This window comes from Camelus dromedarius, chromosome 2 (genome assembly GCF_036321535.1).
Source record: "Camelus dromedarius isolate mCamDro1 chromosome 2, mCamDro1.pat, whole genome shotgun sequence".
NCBI lineage: Eukaryota > Metazoa > Chordata > Mammalia > Artiodactyla > Camelidae > Camelus > Camelus dromedarius.
The window spans coordinates 56929868-56957819 of record NC_087437.1 but is presented as its reverse complement, the minus strand read 5'-3'; the positions used below and the strand labels follow the sequence as shown (position 1 = coordinate 56957819).

Below are 27952 nucleotides of genomic sequence, written 5' to 3'. Positions count from 1 at the left end.
ATTTGATTAGAAAAACCAGCATAAGGAAAATGGCTACCAAAAAAGAGCTGAGCATTTTAAATACGGGACAACACACCAAGCAATAAATAGACAATCAACCTGCTTACTAATTGTGTCACAGGGCTGAGCTCTGCTGATAACAATAGCTTTAGAACAATGTGACTGCATGATTGTACTCGAACTCTAATTATTCTGTCTACATATAGAGATCTTTCATTCTACTCATCTAAGACAAACACCTACTTACCTTTTATAATGAAATTATAGAAAAGCCATTGATAATGAATTTTCAGGGAGCTTTGGGATTACTGACCTTAAAATCTTTACTCTCCAGAAGCTGCTTTTAGATTTTATTTAGCTGGTATCCTAAGCATGTATGGTCTATAAGTTGAATTACAATAAATACTGACACTAAAAACTATAGGAAATGTGTTTCCTTTGACAGATCTTTAAAAAGGACTGAACAATATTTGCAAATACTCATTTCCCAACACACTGTTAAGATAAAGAATCGCCACCATGAGTGCCACCACCACACCATCACCACCACCATCACACGGCAAAAGCAGGCACTAGAGAAGGGACTTTTCTCTCTCAGAAATTTTTCAATATGATAATCACACAGCAAAAGAAAGCACCAAGAGCAAAAAATGAACAGAGAATCTTAAAATTTAACTTTGTCATCAGCAGGCTAACCCATCGGCTGAGGTTTAAAAGGCAAGAAGTGTGAAAAAAAAAGCTGTGTTATCCAGTAACTGATAAATGGTGTACCTCCTTTATTATCTGTGCCACTTTGCTGCTTTAAACAGTACTGCCCAGATTTCCTTGAGAAAGATCAAGCCCAGACTCATGTGACATTTTTCACACCCCTTTTTATGTGCTTAGAATGTAATCCAGCATTCCAAGTAGCAATAGTGCAAAAGAATGCGCACCAAACCTTGCTAAACCATACTTAAGTTTTAACAGCCATAAAAATGGCCCTGGTCAACCAACTACAGAACAGATGAATTCATTGGATAAGATAAAATTCCACCACAAATCTAAACATCTCTAGTTTAGAGACAAACTTAAAGGGGTGTCTTGCAACTGACTCTAAGGACAAAGTAAGTCATGAGTCATGATGCAGGAATCGTTACCTCCGTCTTCATAATAGTAACTGTCACCATAAGCTTTGCCTCCAGAGGACTCTGGAAAGTGCTTCTTTCGCTTTTTCTCCTCCTGTAACTCCTTTTCTTGCAAGAGGCGTGCTATGTCCTGCAAATACAGAGAGAACGGAAATAAATATTACCGGAGAAGGAACACAGTCCATACAGTGGCCCTACAGGTCAATGGTTTGACGTTCCACTGCCAGACTTTTGTGGGCTCTGCCTATGGCTCTCCAGACTTTCTGGCATTAAGCTCATACTATCCAAATGCCAACGATGACTGCTCAACGGGAGTGGCATACGATCCAGATGACGGGTAAAGTTGTTGGGTTTTTTTTAATTGAAATTTCAATCTAACTCAACCTGAAGATGTTCAAATGTAGTATTCCTAAAGCTGGTTATAGAACAGAATTTTAAAAATATGTATTTGTGGGTCCTTTTTCCAAGATGATGATTCACTAAGTCTGAATGAAGAAGAGTGCTGTAATCTATGGAACTTTATAAACTGTATTTACAACTTACTTTAAAAACTTTTCTAAAGCGTTTTTCAATTGATCCTGTTTTAGCTGCACATTAGAGTTCCACTGTCTTAACTGAAAACGAGAATACCGTCTTCCTCCTGCCTCCCCTCTGCTTCATCTCCAGGCAAGTTTTTAGGAGTCACTAAGTGATGACTAGCATTCTGACCCTGTCCCCAGAGAGATTACCATCCCCTCTATGAAAACAAAGGTATACACAAATAACTACAACACAATTCAACTAGAAATGCCTCAAAAAAGAGGCTAAAAATGTCTATGAGAGCACAAAAGAGGGAATATTATTTCTGCTTAAATGAATTAGTTCAAGGCTTTGCATTTATGTTAGGTTCTGAGCAGTCCAATAGGCAAAAGGAGAGAGAGAACATGAGCAAAGTTATAAACACTTCAGTGGGCATCAATCTAGAGAACAACCCATAGCCCCATGAGAACAGAGGACGTGGGGGGTTACAGAGAAAGCTGAAGCTAGAAAAAGTCAGAGGCTGCATCGCAGGCACCCCTTACGGACAATTTTAAGAAGTCTGAAGTCTATAAATAAGGAATAAAGGACTACTAACGGTTTTGAGCTGGAATGTGACAGCATTTTGAATCTTAAGAGTATTTCTATGAAAGGCCCAATGAAACAGTACATAAACTTTGTGCAGGTATACTTTTTTAGAACGAAGATCCCTAGCTGTCACCAGACTCTTAAAGATCATACAAACACGGCAGCAACACTCTCTGGTGCAAGTAAATGGTAATAATAGTCACAGGTGTCTGAGATGCTTACTTCTTCATATTGACAATGAGGAATACAGAAGTGCTGAGATGTTAATGATGCCTATTTTGAAGCAAGAGTTAATCACCACTCTTCTTTTTGCAATTTTCTGAGTAAGTCAAAATGAAGACTATACTAAGGCTGCAAGACAGATTAAAAAAATTCATTTAAATAAGTCAATTCTTCTCATGTCAGGATAGAAATAAACAGGGTGCTGAGGCTAGGTAAATTAGCAACAACTACCCACATACTCGGCTTTTAATGTTCACAAAACAGTCTTACAAATCTGCCTTTGTGTTAAGTAAATGCCTAAATTCAAACTTATAAATATACTATTACCATATAATCCTTTAACTGATTTCTATGCTGCAAATTTCTCATAAAACTATGTAAAAAACTATATATATATATATATATATATAAGTAAAATAAGTAATCTTTGTAAAAGCACTTACACTATGTTGCAGTTCAGAATGAAAGGCAAAGAACACAATCCTACTTAAAACACAAGTATCATTTTCATGCAAAGAAATCTGAATTTCTAATACTTTGATGGGGGAAAAAAAAAAAACCCAAATCTGAATGGTTAAGATGATCTTCTTTTCCCTTCCAGTTCAAGTCAGATGCTTCGGAGACACTGGAGGAGAAATACTAACTAATATAATGGATTTCTTTGGGCTTGAATTCTTTATCTGTAAAATGAAGGGTTTGAACCACTCAATCTTAAAGTCGAAAGTCTTGACTCCTAATGCACCATTTTAATAAATCTGAGTGTGACCAGCTGCCAGCCCCTTTGCCAGGTACTGCACTTGACGTCTTACAAAGCAACACGGCCGTGAGGAAGAGAGGGGTGTGACAAGGTAAGCTGTCCTCCCCAAACTAGTACCTGTTAACAGAATTTCCCAAACCCTTATACTTTTTACTGTGGAAGTAGGAAGAAAATATAAATACTTCCCTGAATGGTCACGTTTACTAAGCACCCAACACTACATTTTCCTAAGTGGTTTCTTTTACTGAAAACAAAAAATTTCCCTTGATGTAACAGTAAAAATATAACAGAAAATTATCGGGTCCAACTGCCAGTGGAAATTATTAAACTGTACTGCAGGGACTTTATAATTGCTTTCCTGCTATTGAATTTAGTCCTAATGAATGCAGAGTGAATATATATATAAATGAATAAGCCACTTGCTCACTGTGAAGAACCAAAGATGAACCAAAGAGAAACAAAGATGATGCCCCTTTTTTGTACAAGGCGGCAGCTAGTCAAAAGGAGTGCTTTTATCCAAGTAGAAAAATAACAATCATAATGCGTCATGTACCTTAGCATCCAAACCTCTTGCTTTTTTAACTCAGCTCTTTTCTGAGTAAGCTTCTACAGTGTGAGAACGGCTAGCTGGACTTGAGGAGGGAAAGGATAAAGGATTCAATGGAAAACTGCTGCTGTATTGCAACTGTGGTTTAGCCCAAGTCAGTTCTCCTCCCTGCTTTCTGACATTACTGCCCAATGGGCTTAGTTAGGCGATTTCAATACAAAGAATTTCCCCTGCAACAAGCTAAAGATGGGAATTGTTAGTCACAACGCTTGGATGCAGCTTAGTCAACCATGACACAAACAACCTCCTTGGTCCTCAGCTTCCTTCCTGTTAAAGGTTAGTCTAGAACAGCATTTCCCAAAGCTCTGTTTTTGAGAACACTGGTATTAAAAGGTTCTCCAAGAAAAAACAAAAAAACAAACAAAAAAAGCCCCAGAAAGCATTCAATAGAAAACATGTATTACGTCTAACTCTTCCAACACATTTCAAAATGTGCTAATATATTTTTAAACTTTGATAAAAGAAATCTGTTATCTTCCTGTAACCCAGGAATTTCCAAATTCATTTTGTGACAGAAGGCTTTTTGTTACATAAAAAATACAAACCTTATGAAATTAGTGTTTGATAAAATGTAACCTGGGGAAAAAAATGTAAAAGAACTCATAAGCTTTTTTGAAGTTATGTTCATTATTTTTTCATTAATCATATTAATCAGGTAGACTTACTTTCAGCTAATATGTAAAAATAACTCTGTGGCATAGAAGACTTTCTAGTAAGCACATTTATTGAAATAAGAGTTTATCATTACATCCCATCTCTCCCTTTTCTGTTATCCAAGCTCACTCAACTCTGGAAAATTTGAAGCTGTGAGCTTAAGGGCACTGGTAAGGATGGATAGACTCCTAGGGGAAAGTCATTTTAAGAAAAACACAGATTCACTGATTCCCTTCAATGGGTCAAACATTCTGCTAGACACCTCCTGTAGCAAAGAAGATGTGTGGTCAATCTCATTAAAGCTCTTATCTATGAAGTGTTAGAAGCAAAATGACCAAGACATAAAGATGAGTCCTGTAAGAGAAGCATTAATACAAACCAGGTGGGAAGGAGGCAGAGGAGCCCCACTGAAGCAGGTGACAAATTGCTGAACCACTGTGTTGGGTTCCTTCGGGTATTTTTATGATTTACATGATTTTATACCAGGGTTACTTCTCCCTTAAAGTTTCCATCTCTATCATACAACAGTAGTGGGATTCAAAATGAGGAACCCTTGGCTATAAAGACAATCTAAAGGAGATCTGAAAATGTGATTGTCAAATCACTATCAGAAGAATTTAAAAAAGGAAAGCCATTCCATTAGATTACTAAACTTATTTTATTAACTAGCAATTAGTATATTAGCATCTAACTCAGTAGGGGACTCAAAGCAGGTATAATCCCCAAAGGGTTACTCTACAAGACCAGAAAAACAGGGTAATACCAATTACATGGATATAAAAACCTCACTATAACTAGGGTAAGACGAGAGAAGAATTTTCTCAGCCAGAGGCCTCCCACTCACTTCCCTTGTCTGGCTATATTTGTATAAACTTATTTTCTAAGTGCCAAAACATAGGAAAAAATTTTAGCAGCAAAAATTATTACTATCTGAACTATCCTCCAGATTTTACCAACTATAAATATTCTTTTAGAACATGAAATTCTGATCACCATAAGAGTGCTATGAAAAAGCACCATGGCTCACACCAGATTAATTTTTAATGTAAATTGGTTACTAAGTTTATCCCAGAATAGCTCACATTACAAAATGGCTTCAAACTGTTGGACTAATGCCACAGACGTCTCATGACATGGTTGGCCACGCTACTGCTGTTTACTTTAGGGGAAAAAAAAAGGTTTTCCCTAAAATAGTTTCATGTTCACATATATTTGGACCTAGGTTCCAAGACACACACGTGTATGTCTACATTCACTCACACAGTTACGAGTTTTAGTTAAGAATAACTAAGTTAAATGAACTAAACGCACATTTCTTGGCTTTGTTAAGTAACACTGGCAAATGCTTACACTGTGACCAAAGAGAAAGATCCCAATAAAATTAGTCCACCTGTATTAGCCACATACTCATATAGTCCAATGTTCCAAAAGACTGCAAGCCCCTGCCTTGAACAGGGCACCCAGAGAGAAATGCAACTATTACTGCATTCAAGACGCTGGTGTAAAAGAGTTAAAAAGAAAAAAAGCCAGGAAGAAAGGAAGGGAGGATGAGGGAGGGAAAAGAGGAAGGGAAGGGGAAGGCCACAATGCTAGTAAGAGTACAAGAGATCTTTTTCTTTTTTTTTAACTTTTCTACATCTGTCTCCCCAAAGGAAATGCTACTTTCCTTACATCTGGGCTCTGTTAAAAAACACAAAAAAGACAAAAGCTAGACAAGCTAATTCACCCAAAGTTGTATAATTCTACTTCTCATGAACAATGTTGTTCAGAAAAAAAAAACCTGTCCCAAGAGAAAAGGGGCCTCGAATTCCACATCTGGTTGTTGTGGGTGATTATAAACTACCCAAGAGAGTTGATTCCAAAAATCTCTAAAAAGATATTTGGATGAAAATCCAGAGAGGAATTTGCCACAGCCCTGCTGCTGAGTAAGAACTTAGTAGCTAAGCGGCCTCTACAAGGAAGCGGAAGAGCAGAGGGAGGAACAAAGCAGAACCAGGACAGCTGACAAGGAACAGGCCACGCTCTCCCAGGAGCTGGCCAGGAAGATGAGCGCTGCCTTCGCAGTCTCAGTCTTCCCAGTGAAGCATCCGGGACTGAAACAAACTAATATGCATTGTCATGCATCCTTCAACGTCAAACTTATGCAAATCTTGTTTATTCAATATTACAACATACTAGTCAGCGGGGAGTCACATTTTTCTACGATAAAAGAACACTTTGGCAGGACAGCCATCTTCTAATCTCAGGCATCAGTGAAAAATCCAAAATGTCTGCAAGGAGTTTTTTAAAGGCTAGTCTCACTAAACCTCCACGACTGGACTTCTCATTTAATCTCCCCACGGCACCGGGGGCGGGGGGCCGTTTCAGTAAGTCAGAAGTGGAAGTGGGCGAGGAGGTGGGGGGCCTGTGAAGGGAAGGAGGCTCCTGAAGATGCCTCAAATTACACCATACTGGAATACACTTAGGCCCGTTTAACTTTCCCCCTCTCTAACTTAGCACTTCTCTCTGTGAGAGAAATCTGAGCTGTTACAGAAGGCAGAATGGTGGGGAAAACACCTGGCAAGAAAGCCAAAAGGGAAAAGCAACCATTAACTTTGTGTGCAGCAGAGACCTTATCCACATGATCTTACTTAAACCTCACAATAGCCCTTTAGGGTGGTGTACAGTTATCCTGACTTCCTGGGTTTGGAACCTGAGGTTCCACGTGGTTAAGCGAGATGCTGAAAGTCGCAGCTAAGAATTAAACAGTTTAGATTCAAACCCAGGACAGCCTAACTCCAAAGTCTATGTGTTCCATTTTGTATCACAGTTTAAGTCAGAAGCAGTCAGTCAGGAGACTGAATTGTACAGACATTCCTCTGGCATCTTACTATAGCTTGGGACCAGTCATTCACTTCTTCAACACTTAATTTCTTCATCTGAAAAATGCAGTCATTCACTACACTGCCTACTTTATATAGTACTACAGTGAGATGTATTGTGATTGCTGTTTAGTTTTTACATGCATAAAATAAAGTGTTTTGGTTTCTCTAATACTGTTTTTCCCTGAATGGGGGGAAGAGGGGATCACAGGACACCAGAAGCATTTAGAAGAAGCCAACTTCATTACTCTGTTATTTTTAAAATAGAAGCTTTCCTGTCTACAAAACATAATCACTTCTTTCAGTTCCTAGTTTCATCCCCAAAGCAGTCTCGACTACAGAGAGGCAACACATCCAGCAGTAAGAAAGGGCTCCTGTGTTGGTAACAGGAAGGATGACAAGGAATCCCTAATTCCTACTTGCAATTCTGATTATCACATAGTCATGGCTTGTTTCTTAAAGAAACAGCTAAATACACTCACACCAGGTGTCTCACACTCACCTGGCACTGAACAAGGAGTTCTAGAAGAACCAGGATGGCTCAGCGGGAGGAGCAGAAGATGCGGGCTGGTTCACTGATGACCCTGACCGTACCTACTTAATAAGGTGACTGAAAGTGCCAGTTTGCCCAGGAGAGTCCCAGTTTATGTAAGTATTAACAGTGTCCCTTTAACCTTGAAAAGTATCATATAGTCATCCTACTATTAAAAGTGATAAATCATTTTTCCTTATTATAAATCAAGACAAAGGCCAAGAATAGCATAATACATGTGAAAGAAACAGACACAGAATCAATGCATATTTAAAAAGAACTGTTAGTGAGAAATGCTGAAGACACAAAAGTAAGTGATCATTAAGTACAAATCAAGTCTTCTTACAAACCATATCCTACTGCTAATTTTAGTCATTTTCGGCTTTAAACACAATACAATTTAAAAATACACACAGACTCAAACAGACCACTGCTTTGACGCAGCTTATCATAAGAGAGTGAAACCATTCACAAAAGAGAGTGAGAGCCATGGCCAGTCCCTGACTCCTGTTCAGGCTAAACTCAAGGTCTGCTCTTCCTAAAGTTGTGGGAATAGCCCACAGACAGACAGCCTGTATTGGGTTGAAGTGCCCCTTAAAATTCATTTATACCAAGAACCTCAGAACATGATCTTATTTGGAAATAGGGTCTTTGCAGATGTAATTAGCTAAGAGGAGATCTTAACAGTGGGTTACAGTGGGTCCTCGATCCAATGACTGGTGTCCTTGTAAGAAAACAAGAGAACAGGGAAGAAAGCCACGTGACAATAAAGGTTGAGACCTTGTGATGATTACAAGCCAAGGCATGCAAAGACTGCCGGGAGCCACCAGAAGCTAGGAAGAAGCGAAGAAGGGTCTCTCCTAATAGGTGGCACGATGCTGCCAACACCTTCATTTCAATTTGCAGCCTGCAGAACTGTGAGAGGATACATTTCTGCTGTTTTAAGCCACCAAGTTTGCGGTAATTTGTTACAGCAGCTCTAAGGAACCTAATCCACACTTTATGTCAAATTATCCTTTATCATCATCTTTTAAGATTTCACCACTTACACAACTGATCAAAGTAATCGACAGTGGTCCATGGAGAGTGGTACTTGAACTATGCACCCCAAAAGGGAAGCGTTCTGCTGCACATCCAGCAACCCTAATCTGAGCCTATGAACACAGAGTCTCTGCTCCGGAGCTGAGCAGCCCTTCCGCCTGGGGGGGCGGGGCATTAACTAGGTGGTACCTCATCCTTCTTCTCCTGAATGCGTCGCTTCTCTGCTTCGATAGCCAGCTTCTCCTGAATCTCCTGAGCAATTTCACAGTCTTGTTGTTCACTAAAAAACAAAGGTGAAAACAACATGGATAAAGAAAACAAAGAATGATTTTTCCTAAACAGAACACAATTTCCTGAACACTATGAGCCAGTGTATATTTTTATCTCACTTAATCCTCACAATAATGATGCAAAGAGGCTGATGCTGTCACATCTTACAGATGAAAAACTTGAGGCCCAGAATAGTGAAATCATTTCCCTAAGAACACACAGCAAGTAAGTGGTAGAACCAGAATATGATACCCAGAGACTTCAATGGAAAGCTCCGCGCTTTCTCTGTACCACCATATCACCTTGTCCTGCTGGAGCCGTTCTACAGAGACACAGGCACATTTCCTCAAGACTCTGCAAAGGAGCTCAACACTATGGGAATGACGTCCACAAATATCCAAACAAGCATAGAGTACACAGACAAAAACTGGGAGCAAGCTCACTAAAATGTCAGTAATACTGTGGCCACCTAGAGGTGGTTTTATAAATTTTTTAATCAGATGAATTTTTTTTTTTCAGTTTCAATAAAACTTTAAACAAAAGAAAAAAAATGTATATTCTCCAGCTTCAGTTCCAAGTAGAAACCTCTCTCGTTGATGCCAGTGTTCTTAATACTCTGGCCACTAAGAAAACCAAATGTAGTAAAATACTGCTGCTGCCACAGTTTTGTTTCGTTTTCGCATTCACGCACTCAAAAAAAGATTTAAACAGCATCTGCTATCGTCCAGGCACCATGCTCAACACTGAGGATACAAAAATAAATAAAGGATGAAGATCCTGAACTCAGGAGTTCACAGTACATCCTGGTGGAAGAAAGGAGACAAATCATTGTGTTGGGAGAAAAAGATCCTTTAAAACATCGGTTCCAACAGAAAATGGGGTTTGGACCTCTCAGAGATGGCTGTAAGGACACAAGTCTTCTGTCTCAGGTTTCAAGAAGTCAGTGGGCAGCTTAAAACTCCAGAGTGTGGTAGTGCCAGGGAGCCCACCTTTACACAGAACTGTTAGCTAGGAAACAGATATAAACATGCTTAGAGTTTACTATCTAAAAAGATGCTGGGATAAAATTACCATTGTGGTTTATATATGTAGTTCATTTGCTAAACAAATATTGCCTCTTATTCACCTGCTGCCAGTTGAACTTAAACTACTCAGTGACTCCAGGCTTGCATATGCCAAGTTTAATGGCAGTCTTTTGTAACCGAAAAGTGTTGGAGGGTGAGGGGGGGATATCCCAACTTCTCTGGAGAAACCAGAATCCCCATAGTCTATTCTGACAAAAGTGAGCGGATGAACACTGTTCTCATTTGTATAAGGAAATGGTCACTTTCAACATGTCTGGAAATAGATACAGATGTTGGTAAACTTGTACACACGGGTGTGTATGTATGTGTGTGCGCACACAGGACAGAAAGAGGAAGAGAACACAAGACGGAGAGCACAGGCCGGAACTGGAAATGACAAGCTATTTTAGAATCGGTAAGAAAATCACCGGAAAAGTTGCCTGCAGACCTAACTTCTGGTCCTGCTGCCGTTAACCGGTGAATCATGTCCTTTCATGTCATCTTATCAGTGATAAAAGTTTCTAGACTTAATGACTTCATACTAAGGTCTAACACTCTAGGATTCTTAACCATTCAAACCACAGAACTAAAAATAAATATCTACTCAGAATAATTTTCATTTCTATATCCTCTTTCCATTCACTCACTTTAAATAGTTAAGAATCATACACAGAATCACGGTCTTAGTTTTTGAAGATTTGTCTACCTGGATCTCCCAAACTAACGTAAACCCGCACAGGAGTAAGCAGCTACTAACTACACGCAAGGTGCTAACAGCTGGGAAGAAAGCAGAGGAGCACAAATCCAAACGAAATGCTGAGAGTCACAAGTGACAGAAGATGCATCTCCTAGTATGGAAAATAAAGAAGTAAAGTTTAGGCTGAGCCTAATTATTTCAAACCATATTTCCAAGAAGGACCAGTTCTAGTTCCCTCAGCTATTGGTACAGAATCCTTAGGAAGCAAAATCAAGTGAGAAACGAGTCGTCAGCCGTCGGTCAGCTTGACTTTGGACCAGGGCCCCAGGATCCAGACAGACCAGCTGAAAGGTTCCAGTTTGTTAGTATCTATAGCATTTCATCCTTCCCTTGATGTTCAGATGGCAAGACTGCCAGGCTGTAAAAACTGAAAAACTTCCTTATTTCAGCCAGGAATACCTCCAAAACCTTGAAGTCCCAGGCAGAAATATAATGCCTAGTTCTCTCATTTAGGACCTATAATCCGTCACTCTCTAAATTCTGACATATAATCACAGTGCTTCGTCTCGATAATCTCTGAACTTAAACTCATTATCACTGCCTACTTCTTAAACTTCTGCATCACCCAGAGAACTGGCCTTGATAAAAGAGCACTGAGAAAAATGTAAAAGGCAGCAGTTTAGAACTCTGGACTATTCTGGCTCTAGCTCTCATCTTCACTACGTTTGACACTGAGCCTCCCATACAAATCAAATCTGCCTCTTCTAAGTCCACTAACACTCCCCTGAACTCGGGCCCCATCCCCTCCCTCCTCTCTCTCTGTCTACCAACCCCTGTCCCCAGTTCAAGCCTCCTCATCTCTTAATTTGACCACTGTTCCCTTCAATCTTGCCCCCTCTGATCCTTTACCCCAGAGGTCCCAAAATGAAAATCTAAAACTCCTTTGATGGCCCTCTATCACTTACAAAATCTACAAAACCTAAATTCTTTAACATAACCATGTGACCTTCTGGTCCAACTTTTGACTGCTTTTCTGGCCTCATCTCCTGTCTATGCCTCTAATTATATTCTCCACTCTAGCAATACTGTACACCTTTCAGCTACTGTGAGATTCCAGGTCCTTTTACCTCTTACCTTGATGACTGCTATGCTCTTTGGCTAGAACAGTTTTTCCCAGTTACCACTATAAACTCCCAGTTGACCATCAGGGTTTGGATTAAATAGATAACCTGCATTGGGATAGCTTTCCCAGTCTCTACTAATCTTCATAGGCATGGAACCTACCATTTAATCTCCTGTGCCTTGTGCACCTATCTCTAGATATAGAATGCTCAGAGTTTTTTCCAGAGGCCTTTAAGGGCAATGGCTAAGTTTTATTCATGTCTATGCTCTCTGGTGCCTTTCGTGGTGTCATGGTTAACACGTGTCAATAAGGATGTTTATGTACAAAATAAGGAAGCTCAATAAAATCATGAATAGAGTCCTCTCTGCAAATAATAAAACAGAAAGATAAATCTTTCCTCCAAGTCAGCAAAAGTGATGGGCTTTCCTGTTTATCTAAACACGACAACGAAAGTTAAATCGAGGGGTCCCTTCACGTCTTCCTTTACCCCTCCCTCTTCAAAACAGTATCTTGTGGTTATGTTCACCATTAGAGACTTTAGGTACAAAAGCCTCTCTCAAAGAAGAAATATACCCTGTAAGCTTTTAAAACACTGAAAAAGAATAAAAAGTCATTGTGCTGGAAGAGACCTTAGATAGGATCTTTCCATTTAGGAGGAGACTGAGAAATAACTTTAGTCAGAGACTGAAGTTATGAAGAGAACTGAGGGGACAATTCAGAGCTTTCTAAAAGACTCTGCCTCTGTTTAAAAAGAAAGGGGTTCAAAGGAAAAAAAAAAAAAAAAAAGCAAACTGCTAGGAAATAGCAAAGGAACTCAATACAACTCATAGACTTCTTTGATATCCAGTATTCCGCTGGATTCCCCGAAACCACCCGTGAGGCAGAGGGCCTAGCGAACATTTCCTCATGTGCAGGGAAGGAAAACTGACTCAGAGAGGCCGACCAAATGGCTCTGAGTCATCCAGCAAGAAGTGTGAATGGTTCACATCAGAATCCGCATTTCCCAAAACCTAGATTCCAACAACAAAGAAAAATTTTCAAATGGAAGAAAACTATGGGACAGCCACTCTAGGACTTGTAATCTAATAGTGAAAGGAGTCAGAGGGACAGATGGAGAGCCCTCTTCCCTGCCCTGGCTGCTGCCTCCAGAGAAAGCCCATCCTGGCGTGACTCTCCCACCACCCCCTCCCCGTCCCCGGTCCTCACAGGTCCTTGTAGCGCTTCTGCAGCTGGGCCTGCGCCTTCAGATCTTCCTCTTGAAGCTGCTTGGCCACCTGGAGGTCATGCTGGACCAGACGGTTCCGCTGAACATTTGATGCCAAATGGTGCTCAACTGGAAATAAAGATGGGAGAGAGGAATTACAATGCTTTTGCTTGTTGAAAATAAACCTAAGAATAAACCCGAGACGACCCTTTCCATTAAAAAGAGCTTCACATCCATCATTTCATCTTATGCTCTCAACAACACTGTATAATAGGCAGCATGGGAGTTTTTATTCTCATCTTTCCATTAAGTAAAAAGAGGATCAGAGAGGTTAAGTAATCTGTTTTTGGTCACGTGGCAAAACAGTGGCAGTGCCAGGACTTATACTCATGTAATCTGAAGCCAGGGCTGGCACTCTTTCTGTTCCACAAGTTGACACTTTACTTATAAACGGCATTGTTCAATGCTGAATTTTTATATTGACACACGAATTTAATGATTCACAGACTAGGTATTCACAAAGACATACCTTTGTATAACCACGTATAACTTCGATTCACTTTCCATAATCACATATATAAATATTCAGAAAAAATCTATCTAAATACTTCATTGTCTGGGAAAAGATGTCCAGGCCCCTAGCAGGGGAAGGAATATGTCTCTCTGCCAGCCTTCTCCACACCCCAGATACATGTATAACCAGTGTCTCCCTCCTACTACACTAAAGCAAAAGAAATGGTTCAAGTCCCTCTTTTCCTCTGATAAGCCCAACAGTCCTCTCATTGGTGGCAGCTGTACAACTTCAAAACACCCAGAACTTCATTCTTCACTGAGGTGTCATTTACCTAGACAGATCCCTCAGGGAGGATGGGTGGTGCAGCCCGATGACTGTTTTCTCCAGGCCTCACCCTAAGAAATCTGCCTCGAGCTACCACTAAAAAAGGCGCATATTCATGAGGCTATGATTACTCACTCTCTTGTTCCTGCAGGCTGTGGGCCAGGGTGTGGTCCTCCAGGACAGCAAAATCTCGGCACACTGCAGAGGATGAGGGAAAAGGGCAGACACGAAGGCTCGTTAATAGTGCTTGTAACATAAAAAGAAAAGGATTCTGTTCAGGACTTCAAAAAACCAATTCTGATATTTCAGGATGATCACCTTTATAACAGGCAAGACACCAAATACTGACTAGTCAGTATAAAGTCTTCATTCACAAAAACCCACATAGTACCTGCTCAGTGCCAAGCATAAGGTATTACAAACTAATGGCTGGCTCTGGTCCCTGGCCTAAGGCTATGAGCCACAGAATCAGAACCCAGAAGTCCAGAAGTTTTAACCCACTTCTACAAAGGGAGGGCAAGCACTATTGTAATAATAAAAGACACAAGAATGTTTTGCAGATTGCAGCTGAGAAAAACCTGAGCTTTTGCATGGTCAGAGGAGTTAAAAGAAATCTAGCCTCTGCCTCAGCCATCTGGGGTTCCTCCCAGAGACTTAATGTCTGTCTATCCTGGTGCTCTTAAGGAAAAACACATCTTTCTTATTAGTCCCTTAGGCGGGAACAGGATAATCACATTCTTCCATGGGTCCACACCCTCAGACAGGAGTTAGAACTGGTTCTCTAGGTCTCTCTAAATGCAGAGCTGCCTAAAAAGAATCCACAAACCAAAAAGACAGTGGGAACCTTGGAGGATACCAGGCATCTGCCTCAACTCTGCCCCAACTCTGCCTCTACCTGGAGATGCAGGCAAGCGCATTTTCTGGTCTATTCTCTGACACAAATAGGAAGATGGCCTCAAAGGTCCATTCTACTACCCGAAACTGCAATTTAAACTCCTCCTTAAAACAAACAAAGGCATGAAGGACTCCTATCACGAAAGATGCTGTTTTGTTTGTTTTAAGGACATGTAGTTTAGGTGATGTGTTCTTATTCTATTCCAAACATGCAACTCACATTAAAGAGGAAAGTTCCCAAAGCCTCAGACTACTGCCATGTGCAGGACTCGTGAAACTATTTTCTGGTCCTTACTGGAGTTTCTGGATTTCTTTCTGCAGCTCTGGCTTTGTCTGTGAGGACATTTAAGTAAAGTGGACTAAAGAAACATCCCTTTGCCATTCTTAGCTCTTAGATCTGTTCACATACACACAGTCACACAGCCCCATCCCTGAGAGAGAGTACAACAAAAAGGCAGACAGAGCTTGGTGTCATCAAGATTACTCTGGAAAGGTCTTATGATGGAAAAATCATTTATGCCTAAGAACTATATTCAACCAAATATGACCTGCTTACCCCTTGCTCAAATGCAACTACAAAACCAGTGATTCCATTACAAAGTCCCGTTCTTTTACATCAGATATATATATTCTCAGCAGATTCTAACAACTTGAGGCTGGGGTCAAAGTTCCCCGACATCTCACAAAATGAACGTGCTTTCAAGAGGAGCTAGTTAAACCGCTTATTTAATAGGGGAGGAAAATGAGGGCCAAAAGGCAGAAAGGACTTATCAAGCCTACAAACATAGTTTATTGGTGGCAGGACTGGGAATCAGCTTCTGAGCAAGCAAGTTTTTTCTTTTTTCTTTTTGACACAATGACAGCCCTCCTCGACTCCTGGTAAACCACAGACAGAACAGACTGAAGGGAGACATTTTACACTGACCAGCATGCATTCTCTAAAACACTCGGCTAATTAATTAAATGGCTAAGACATAGAAGGATTTAATTCATAGAAAACAAATATTCAGAATGAATTAGCCAAAATGAATGTAATGAAACTTTATACAAAAGAATGCTAATACCCTACCTTATTATTTGAAGCATTTTTATTTTACTACAAAAGCTTATATTTGTATACTAAAGTCAGTATTAATTTTAGACCAAGATTCAGTTTTTTAGATTAACCTATTATTAGATCATAAAATCAATTTACTGAGTCTGGGACAAGCATTTCAGAATGAATAGGCTAGAAAATATAGAGTATATCACACACAGGGTATATGTACTATATCACACAGTGTAAACTATGGTTTGGAGAAATTTTTTTCAGTTTTACATATACATACATGTGCATATGATACATACAAATATATGTGTATATGATACATATAATATATGTGTATATGACACATACACATACTTGTGTATATGATACATATTAGGTCACAATGTAAAACATTATCACTTGGCAGATTACATTCAAAAAAGTTTAAAAGTCACTTCAATTTATGTTATTAGGGCAGAAAATTATGCCAAAATAATGGATTTTATACACCTTTAATATCATGCTGAATAAAACAAAAATAATAAAATGTCTTTATGTGGGTAACCATGTGAAAAACTGCAGTAATGTTATTTTATTTTAGCATGACATTAAAAATATCATGTTTATGGATACATACACCTGTAGTAAAAACATGTTTTTAATATTTGGCACTGACACAAACCTAACTGACAACAGTGGTTACCTGAGAGAGAGGAGCAAAGGGCAGAAGATCCTTCACCACATATGCTGCTCCCACTGCTTTACAAACAAAGCAGAGAAGACTGATGCAAATGAGGCAAAATATTAACATTGATTAAACTGGGTGGTAGGTTCCTCGGTTTCTGTATTTTCTGTGTTTTCTGTAATGCTCTCTACATATTACATTTAAATTCTATAATTAAATACAAAAATTTTTAATTCACATCTTTTATTTCATCAACAGCATATATTTCTAAACCCTAAACATGAAGACACATTTGACATACCACTACAAGCCAAGGAATTTATGAATTACTGATAGACATAATAATGACTCATCTCAATGCTTTCTTAATGTTTAAAAAGCAAGACTAAAGTGTATTCAGTTATTGTGATTTGACTCTGGATTACAACAGCTTACAAGAGCAAAAGTTTCTTTACAATCCTTGAGCCACAAGTGAAATGATCAGGCAGGAGGAAAACTTTGGATGGAAGTCTTGTCATCAAAAATAAATAGTTTCATGAAGCTGCTTGAGATCTGAACCAAACTAAAAACAAGAAGGTGGGGGGCTTGAAACATTTGAAGAACTCCCTGCCCACAATTCTGCAGCACTGTGGGCCGAGGGAGGGAGGGCAGGAGACCTTGGCCACACCATCTCGGAGCAGGAAGTCATGGCTGGATAGGAAAAGATCTAGTTCTGATGATGCAGAACCGCACTTGTGACACCAGAGCTGGGTCCGAGGAGCAGGGCAGGAGGATGGTGGTGGCAGAGCACAACCTTACTTAAGGCAGAGGCTGAATTGGTACCCACAAAATATGGGCAGGGCCTGAGCTACAAAAGATCCTAGAAGATCTTCCAGGACTACAAGGAGGCACACACACTCATACACACACGGAGCTATACTGTTAATAGACTGAGCACTTCAAAGTTTACTAAGAACTTCCATATATATTACCTCATTTACACCAAAATATATTTGCCTATTAATCCATAATTCCTTATGTATCCACTCTAGTTCCTTCCAAAATCTGCCTCTGTAGTCCCTGCCTTGCTACTCTAACTCACGCTGGAAAAGTCACACATGCAGCCACCTCTGTAAATCAGTAACCAGGCTGGGAATGACAGAAAACATTTCTCAGCCAGGACAAGTTCAGAGCGTGGATTTTGCTCCTCCTCTAATCTACTCCACTCTGAAGTAAGCAGCTGTAAACAGCACTGAGGATAAATGGGCATACTCATCTCACTACGTTTGCCTGCAGGCACATTTAAGAGGAACCATCGGACACTGGGCTTTTATGATCACACTTCTCAAACTTTTTGCCTCCTATGTTGACTTTCATTGACCCCAATCTCAGGCTGATCTTTTTCCCATTAAGCCAACCCCATCAGTCTCCTTCATTCCCATCCAGACCTCAAGGGCCCTATAATCTCTGTACCTTCCACACAATTAGCACTGAATATAGTATATAATAAGACGTCAAGAGATGCTCCTTAATAGAAAAAAATGAAGAAAAACTGGTTAATAAAGACAAAAAACAGTAAGAGTTCCACAAAGGAGGAAAACAATGTTAAGAACAGAATTAAGCTCTGCTGTTCATGACAGCATCACAGAGACTTGTAAAAACTTTTAGACAATTTAATAAAAACTAGAAGCCTCTCCCATTCCCATTAAAAGAAAGCTATATTTGACATCTTACAGTAACCTATAGTGAAAAAGAATATGGAAAGGAATGTATGTATGCCTGAAACATTATGCTGTACACCAGAAATTGATACAGCATATTAACTGACTATACTTCAATAAAAAATAAAGAAATAGACCTTTAGTGATTTTTTAAAATCCAGATATGTATATGTATATGGTGAATTAGTTTACATTAAGCCAAGCAGGTCTCAGAAATGGGAAGTAAGATTCACTTAGACAAACACACACACACCCCCATCAATTTTCCTTGAAAAGAAAGATCATTTTCATTCCTCTGTGGATCCCCCTAAATAAACAAACGGCATAGTCTGCACGTAGTAAACACATTTATCCAACAAACATTTGCTGAATTCTATTATTAGGATGAATAAGTCATTTACAAGCCATCAAGGAGGTAGAAATGACAGAAAGGTAAATAAGCATAATATAAAACTTGATAAAGGTTATAAAGATGTGTAGAAAATTCTTTGAAGGCATAAACATGGAGCAGTTATACCTGTTATAAGCTGGGGTAGCTGTAAGCAGTGGAGGTGACTTGGCAGGGTGGTATCAGGAAACCTTAAAGTAGTTAACATACAAAACCAATCTCAAAGAAACATGGTGCCCATGGGCACCAGTGGTAAGCATTCTTAGAAGGACCAGCTAACTTTCTACAAGCTAGAAGAGGAGAGAAATCATTCTCTTTTTGTCATTTTTTTACCTACATCTCAAAACTTGCTGAAAATACAGTTTTTGTGACTCAATCTTAACAAGCTTCCACTCGCGTAAGAATGCCTGGATTAGTAATACATTCACTAGAAACTACTTTTTTCAACTGTGTATTTGCCTTTTATGTTCTGGTATAATTTGGTGAGTTATTCTGTTTTTGTGTAAATGCTATGAGTAGCAGATAGAACACATACTCATTGCTTTGAGGGCTGCGTTTACATTTGCTTTCCTTTCTTCTGTTCACATGGAAACACCCTCTATGAATGAGGAAGATGTTCCAGACACACACTTTGTCTTGAAAAGTTTGGGAATGATGGGCAACCACACCTGACACTGATACACTACTCTGTAGATTACAATGCACTTTCACACTTACCCTTCCTAACCACGTGAAGATACAGGTTTTATCAATATCCTTGTTTTATTTCTGAGGAAATTTAAGGCTCAGAGAAATAAAGTGACTTGACCAAGATAACCCAACAAATGAATTGGAACTAACTGAGCTCTTCTAGCCCCAAATACTTCAACTCAAAAAACTAGACAAAATGGGTCTATGTTAAAGCTTGTCAGAAAAGAGTGGTAATATTAAATACTAATTAGGCCAAATATGCATTAGATTCTTTGAAACTGAGAATGAAACAAAATTTAGGTAAGGGTGGTACATGTGTTCAGAAGGTGGGTTCCAGGTCCTAAAATAGAGCGATAAATATGGGACACAGTTTACTTGGTCTATCTTCCAAGAATAAACCTCTAGCAATAACTGTTGGCCTGTGTTCCCTTCTGAAAGACAAGGGCAATAAAAAGTTCCTGTCATTTGCACTGTGTTTCATAGGTGACCCACAAAAAAAACCCTAGGCAGTGACTGCAGTGGGAAATTCCAAGGAAAATCTCCCTGTGGGATCTAACCACTTCCCCCATCTGCCCCACTGTCCATCCAAAGTCAATGACTTTCCTTCCCTTTGGTAAGAGAGTATTGATGAATTTCAGACTAGTATGTCTAAGAGTTGTTAAAGACAATTTTAGCTAAGAAATGATAACATCTGTAAACCCTGAAGCCTTTTGCTCCCTGCCCTACAAAAGAAATGTCTCTAATATATTAAAGAAAAGTCTCTTCCCTTTATTTAGAGTTTTAATAAAACTGTCTTAGTAGAAGAGAAATGGGATGCAGGGAAATTGTGAACAGATCTCATCCTAACGTGAAATCTTCCACATTCTCAGCCCCACTAAAGCTATTGTACACAGGGGCTGAGATGACATCAACTTCGCCATCCATAATACCAGCACCCAAACCAATCCCTGACCCCATCACCCGATCAGTGTCTACACCAGCAGCTCAGGAGCTTCTTGGAGATGCTCAGCTATAGAGCAGAGACACTCTCCTAACCATTGGCCCCAATTATGAGCCCTGAAATAACAAACACAGCTTTGAGTCACTGGTTACTCTGACAACTGAAATTTCCCACTTTCAGGCAGAAAACTGAAGACAATGAGAATAACATGTAAGTAATGTTTGAGCAATTAGTTTATTAGGGCTAAAAGGTAAAGGAAACCCTCAATTCTTCTCTGACTTTTTGGTATCTATAATTTCCATCTTGTTGAAATTAACAAAATCCAAGTACAGTATGACAGAGGGAGCAGGGTGGCACCTAATTTGGACTGATGCCAAGGTTGTAAACAACACAGGAGTTCCATCCTCATTTACTCTGTCCTAGTCAAATTAGCCAATAGCAGGGCTACTTATCTGATTAAGTGTCCAGATCTTTTCCAGTAAACTATGGTTACTCCCTCTGTCTGGGAGACAGAAGATCCTTCTGAGCAGAGACCTATAACATAATTAAATCAGACCCACTCTTTGTACTTTTTATCCTTAGAATAATTATCCCCCCTTACTACACTACCCACAGAGTACATAATTGATTTTTGCAGTTCCTTTACGAAAAATGATGACTTTCATTCCACAGATTGTACAAAAGATTGGGGCATCGAGTATCATTAACGAATGTTTCAATTGTTTGGGGATTTTTATGTCTATTGGTTTTGGTTTATGTTTTTGTTTTTTTTTTTTGGTTGGCTGGTGTGGGTGTGAAACAGAATGGGAGAGCCTTGCAAGGCTGAAGGAAGCAGTCACCATGACAAAGATCGTAGCGGGAAGAACTCTATCAGTTCTGTCTGTGGCACCACTCCACTGTCTAAAAAATTCTTAACCTTCAAAAACCTCATTCAAATGTCACCTATTAATCCAATCCTATAGCACATAACAACCAAAATCATCACAACTAGTGAATTTACTTATTTTTTTCCTCCAGTGATTTCATAACATGTAGTAACATAGCACTGGAGGATTAATCATACTATAAATACTTTTACTCATTTGCTTTCCCAGCTTATATTCAAGATCCTGAAAGGCAGGAAAAAAATCTTATGGATCATTTTCTCTCTAATACTTATCCTAGGCCCTGGGATAATGATTTTCAAGTAAATCCTTGTGGAAAGGAGGGCTCCTGAGAAGAATGATGACCAGTATAAATGATGTTCAGTGGAATCTTGCATTTTTTGCAGGTGTGATTCATCCACATTCTCCAGCTCACATAAACAAAGCTAAGGAGCTGCACGTCTATCCACACTGCCTTGGGCTTCTGCTCCCATCGCTGCAAATATCAGGTGTATTATAATGGGAAAGCTAACTACCTGATAGACTCCTAGAATACCTAGAAAGGTTGTACTTCCAGGTAGGTGGTCAACTGTTGGTCCCTTCAGATGACAATTAAACACACCATTCAAAATGGGTCTGAGAGTTGGAATAACATGCCAAAGGTCACAGGTAAACAAGTGGCACTTCCAAAATGAGACACAGGTCTATGAAACATGTGTGTGTGCATGAGGACATGGTTGTTAAGCTAAACAACCTGACAGGGTACATAAGATGTATGTGGCATTTTGAAGCAGAATGCATTGTGTGCTGAGGTGCTGGCATGAATCTTCAGAATCTGGAGTTAGTCCTCTGAGTTACTTGTTTAAAAAAAACTGTCCCATGTCCTCAGAAGTCCTCTATAGCTGCAGGCTGCCACACAGTCCTGAAAAGTATGTAATGTTAATAAATTAATTGTAAGGTGTAAAAAAAGTCAAGGTTGACAGAATCAAAAAAAAAAGTGGGTGGAAAGAAAAAATTTGAGAAATATAGTAAACAGAAAGATGCTTTCAGGGTTAATTATCCCTCCAAAAACATTACAGAAAGATAGAAAGCTATCTTCTTCATCAAAAGCTCCACAAAGAACAGAATAGTATAACTGAAGATTTTCTGCAAAGTTCTACCGAATCTGGTTCTGCTAAAGTCACTACTTTGGTTAGAACTCCGAAGTGTCTTAAGAGTATCAAGAGGTTTTAATCCCCTCAAAATCTCTCTGAAAATAATAAAGGCCTTGGATGGCAGGTTGAGTTCCCAAGTTTCCTCAAGTATTTCTAAATTTCAATCACTGTTCATGAAAAGGTGCTAAATGATTCATCACTTTCTTAAAATTAAAGAAACTGATTATCAGAAGGAGCTCGAATAGATGTCAAGCCCAGCCTTATCCTGTCCAAATAACCATCCAGATTCCTCTCAAATACTTCAGCCACAGGCAGCCCACTTCCTTTCAGCACAGCCCCCCAGATAACTATAAAATGGTCTGCAGGTGGACAAGACCTGTCACTCTGCAGGCAGGACCCACTGGTCCTAGTTTCAGCCTCGGAGCACTCACGTTCCCTAGATTGTATGTGGGTCTTTTCTATAAACCACTGGCACTCCAAGTCTGGTGTTTTACACACACTACAGATGGCCAGCCACGTGGTACTTCATATGAGCCATACACAGATGAAATCCTAAAGGTACTCTCCATGATGTGGGCAGGGCCCAGGGCTGGTTTGTGAGCCTCTCTATAGTATCCTCTGAAAAACCTGACTTTTCAAGTTAGATTTTATTTAGAAAATACTAGAAAGGATAAACATCAAAATCCTAACATTGACTATGTACTATGAATTACCATGTAGCTTATTTTTCTTTAAAAACACTTCTATATTTTCCAATTTATCTACCGTGAAAAGAAATCTTATTATTTTAGTGGACCCATCAATAATAGTTTAAGTATGAGTTTTAAACATGTGCCTACACACACACACACACACACACACACACACACACACATACACACACCTTGAACAAAAGCACAAGACTGTGCTCAGTGAAGAGACACTTCTAAGAACCGAAACAAGTGATTTAATCCCACCATTTAATTTCGATGCAATTTATCAAAATAAGTCCCTGAGCATTTTTTTCTCCTAATTCACCCAATTTAAAGTTAAATGAAAACCCCAGTAACCCAAACCACTTGTTTGGCAAGGAGATGTATTACAGCTAACCACAGACAGACTAGAATTGCAGGCAAGTGGGTTTTGAAAACGCTGAATTAATGTAAGTCCTCAAATCAGAAGTACTACTTTAATATCATAGACCACTACATCATTATCAGAGACCACAGAGTAACTGGGTCACTTATTGGAAAAGTGAAAATGGCTGAGTCAGAAATTTCCATCTGACAGGGTAGAAGATTGGGGGGTAAAGAAACAGTGAAAAAAGGAAGGAGGGTAGCAGGGTGGAAACAGCTATTTTCTCACTCAGTCTGGTAGAACTGTTGAATAGAGGTAAGATTCTGCATCAGGACATATCTGACTCAAGTTATCATAAGTGATAAAAAAACACCCACCAACATAAACGCCCTACAAACTTCCCTGTGCTTCAGGCATAAACTTTATGGTACGGTGCTTTGATGCCAAACCTTTTTTGCTGGCAGTAATAAAACAAAAAAGCTACCCAAGAAAAGTTATAACTCTCCAAAACCCCAAGTGAGGTGCATTCACATGGTCCAATGTTAGATGGAACAGGTATCAGAAAAGACTTCCTTAAGCTGAGCCAAATCTGCATGTTCTATACATCCATCATTATTCTATCCACTAGGGTCACAAAAATTTTCTTCTCACAGTATATGGTAGTCACTAGTCACACATAACTATTTCTTTATAATTAACCAAAATTAAATTATAAAAATCCAGTTCCCTAGTCTCACCAGCCACACTTCCAGCGCTAAATAGCTGTATGGGGCTGGTGGGGAACACAGAACATCTTCCACCGTCACAGAAGTTCTGTTGGACAACAGTGCTCTAAACAATAATCACAGTATGACAGAAAGGACAGTGCCAACTGGATCACTTAGTAGCATTTAAAACCATTTTAACCATTCATGTGTGTGTGTGTGAAAGAGAGACAGAGAGAGAGTGGGGGAGGGGGGAAGGCATGCTTATGTTTTAACCAACAGATAAAACTCACTTTGCCAGGATGCACAACCAAGGGTCTTGAATCTACTTTTACTTTTGGTCTTGTGGTAGCTACCGATTTATCTTTAAAGTGCTTGTATATCATTCCCCCATTTTTTTTTCCCTCAGACATTCAGGTGATGGTAGTTTTGCTAACCTCAGCAGGGTGAAAAGAACAAGAGTTGATCTACATTTATCAAGCAACCACTGTACAGATAGAGTCACAGAAACAAAGTGAACAAATACCCTCTTGGAAAGGAAAGTGAACTGTTAATTCAGCATAGTTAAGGGAATTCAATTCTGTGAACTACAACTGCTACCAGGTAAACCCACCAGATCTTTAATACCTTGCCAATCACTTCCTGAAGAACTGGATCCTGATTAGCTGATGTATGCATTTGTGAATTTCAAGTGGCCTGGAAAATTAAACTGATCATAATCAGAGAAACATTCTAAAACTTACTGGTTTGGTGCCTTCCTTAAAGAGCAATTGCAGGAATATACAAATTTATACAGCAGCTAAGTAAGTAATTACTATCATAAAAATGACTTTAAAAGAAGCACTCTTGCTTTATAATGATTCAGTTGATTTTTAAATAGATTTATAAGATTCCACAACTAAACATAAAAAGATGACTATCAAAATTACACTTAGAAAAAAAGAAGACTCTTAAACAGTGTTTCCTATGGTACACTGTACAGAGCACTGGTAACACGAGATATTCTGGGAGTACTTACTGCACACAGATGCAGTATGGTGTAATCAACAGTATTCTTACTTGATTCCAATCCTGGCTCTAACACTCACTAAATGAATAATCTTTAACAAGTTAATAACTTATGTTTGCTCACCTGTAATATCAGAGTATTATTAACTCTGTTTGTATTTTTTAAAGTATTTGTATTTTTGTATTTGTAACTTGTATTTTTTAAAGTACCCACAAATTATCCTGATGGGGATAAACCTTTCGTGTAGAAAACAACAGGCCATTGATTAAAAACACGGGTCCTCAAAAAGGTAAATACCCTGAGATAAGCAGTAGTAGATAGAATTTTTTTCAAAGCAATTTTCCACTAAGAATATCCAGACAGTAAGAGTTTATTTCTTTCATTGTGATTCCATGTATCCCTAAAGAAACTCCGACCTTCTGTTCCTTTATTTGAATGGCACTTTTCCTGGCACTTAAGCCCTCAAATGGTTTGGCAGCCCTCGAATGGTTTGGTTTCTCTGTTTGCCTTAGCCTAGAAAGAAAAGCCACCCATTCCCTTAAACCTCTGTAGGATAAACCCAGCCATGCCCATTAAAACCCAAATGATCACATCCAACCCAACTTAAGTACAAGTTTACACCAAGGGAAGAAAAACCATTTTGGTTTATTGGCTTCATATGACAAGAGAGTTTCCCTAAGTACCAGCTACTGCAAGTTCTATTTATCGTTGAGTCAGATTATTTCCACTTTCAACCTTTCTTCTGCAAGTAGATACTTTAGCTAGCACTTTCTCTCCTATTAAGATTAGTAAGTTCATTTCAACTTCAAAAAACTGAGAGTAATACTCAAAACTAAAAACCAAACAAACTTTTAAAGTGGTCATGGGATAAGCAGACATGGGAAAATTATTCTCTTAGAATATTATTCCTATAAAGCAAATTCCAACACTCACAGTTCTGCTCTGGTAACCGTTTGTCAGAACTCTACACACATTTCTAGTAATCTTGGATTAAGTAAATCTGAAAGTCCAGACATTAAACGAATGGGTAAATCTTGAGATTTCTGGACTTCTACTCTGATATGCTGCCACATGCTCAATAATTGGTCATGTTTACTGACTAGAAATGTGTTTTTCTAAAAGGTTTCTTGAGATCATGGGTACATTCTGAAGCTCAACTCTGTTTTCACACTTACAAGGGGAACGAATGCCTCCCCAGAAGATCAGGAGATTTATCTTCCTAAATATAGTACAAATAGGCTTACATTAAAATCAGCTTTCCTGTCCTAGAAAAACAGACTCTATAGAAGAAAGTGAAGGTAACGTCCCAACAGTAAACTGGAAGCAGCTAGCCTGTGTTTCAAAGTATACCCAGAAAATTCCCACACAGATAGCAGGCAGTTGTGCGTAGACTCTGTCCATCACCGTCGCTCTCTGTGTAAGTTCATCAGAGGGGATATTTTACTTTCTTTTTGAGAAAGAAATTTGTATTCACCTTAGTGGTATTTGAGTTAGATACGAACTTTTGATGGTTCCCCACTCCCAAAGAAAGCTGGAAACTCAGCTAGTGCGATGGAAAGAGAGAAGCAAAAACTGAAACTAGTAATAAACTCTAATAAGGAGGAAGCTGAGATTCCTTCAGTGCAAAAGTAAACGGAGTACATAAAATGGCATCATGGTTCTGATTTTAATTTTACCTAATGTCTGAAGACTATTTCAGAGAAGGAAAGACAAAACAAAACAAAAAACCTTTGGAGCTATGCAGAGCAGGATTCAAATACCTTTTTCTTACTGGCTAAAAGACCTTAGGCAAGCTATTTGATCTCTTCGAGCCTCAGGTTCCTGATCTGTAAAACGAGGATAAACGTTGTGAGGACTAAATTAGGTAAGTGAAGGGCCACAGAAAACATCTGTCACTTAATAAGAGGAAGTTCAATAAATGGACCAACTATTATTGGCATCATCAGAGATGAATGAATTCTTGATGAAAGAATTAATGAATTCTTATGATTATTTTCTATTAAGTATTTCTGCTAGCCAGGTCCCACTAAGTCACTGATTCACACAGACCTATCACTTCTCTGGTATGGCCTCTATAATGGAATAGGCAATCACTGCTTCCTCTTATGAATATATGGAGATGTTTCCCGGCAAAGAATTACAATGTAATCAACAGTCTACCACATCTCAATAGCTCCTTCTAACCTCATATGGCCAATTGAGGGAGAACATGTTTCCTATACAAACATACTGTGGGCTTGAATTAAAAGGAAATCAATACACCTAGAATGTTTAATAAGTTCCACCACTCCACACTTTTTTCAGATGAACATCCAGGATTAGAAAGCAAAGTGGAATTCCATCTGAAAGTCATGTAATTACAGTTTACTAAAATAGAAGAACTATCAAAGTATCACCATTGAGAATAACAGGAGGGTAGACTGTTGAGTAGAAGCATAGCCAGTCAAAATATAAACAATACACTTACATGCAGATTTAAAATACTGCATGCTTAAAACTAGCTGGATTTTCCTAATTCCAGTTCCTTGAATTGCTCTAGTAAAAGCTTCCTGTCAAATCCACAAGGCATTTTGGTATCTTTACTGTAAGAAATGTAAGTATCCCCAATCTATAGAAATATAATGGCTTTACTGTAGCATGTAAGGAACAAAGTGCAAAGTACAAACAGCCTAGTTCTTCATTCCAGATACCTGTCAGAATTTTAGTCCTGGCTCTGTCACCAGCTCATCAAGTGACCTCTGACA

At 39.0% G+C, this 27952-nt stretch overlaps 1 protein-coding gene across 2 annotated transcripts in view; it reads right to left on the bottom strand.

The window, feature by feature from the left end:
- Positions 1 to 27952, bottom strand: part of CCDC50 (coiled-coil domain containing 50) — a 64859-nt gene that overhangs the window by 24643 nt on the left and 12264 nt on the right. For both annotated transcript variants that reach the window (XM_031453304.2, XM_010994370.3), the window contains exons 2-5: positions 14234 to 14296; positions 13263 to 13389; positions 9092 to 9182; positions 1137 to 1254 (exon numbers count right to left, since the gene is read on the bottom strand). In XM_031453304.2, coding sequence (XP_031309164.1) covers positions 1137 to 1254; positions 9092 to 9182; positions 13263 to 13389; positions 14234 to 14296 — 399 coding nt within the window. The remainder of the gene's footprint in view (positions 1 to 1136; positions 1255 to 9091; positions 9183 to 13262; positions 13390 to 14233; positions 14297 to 27952) is intronic.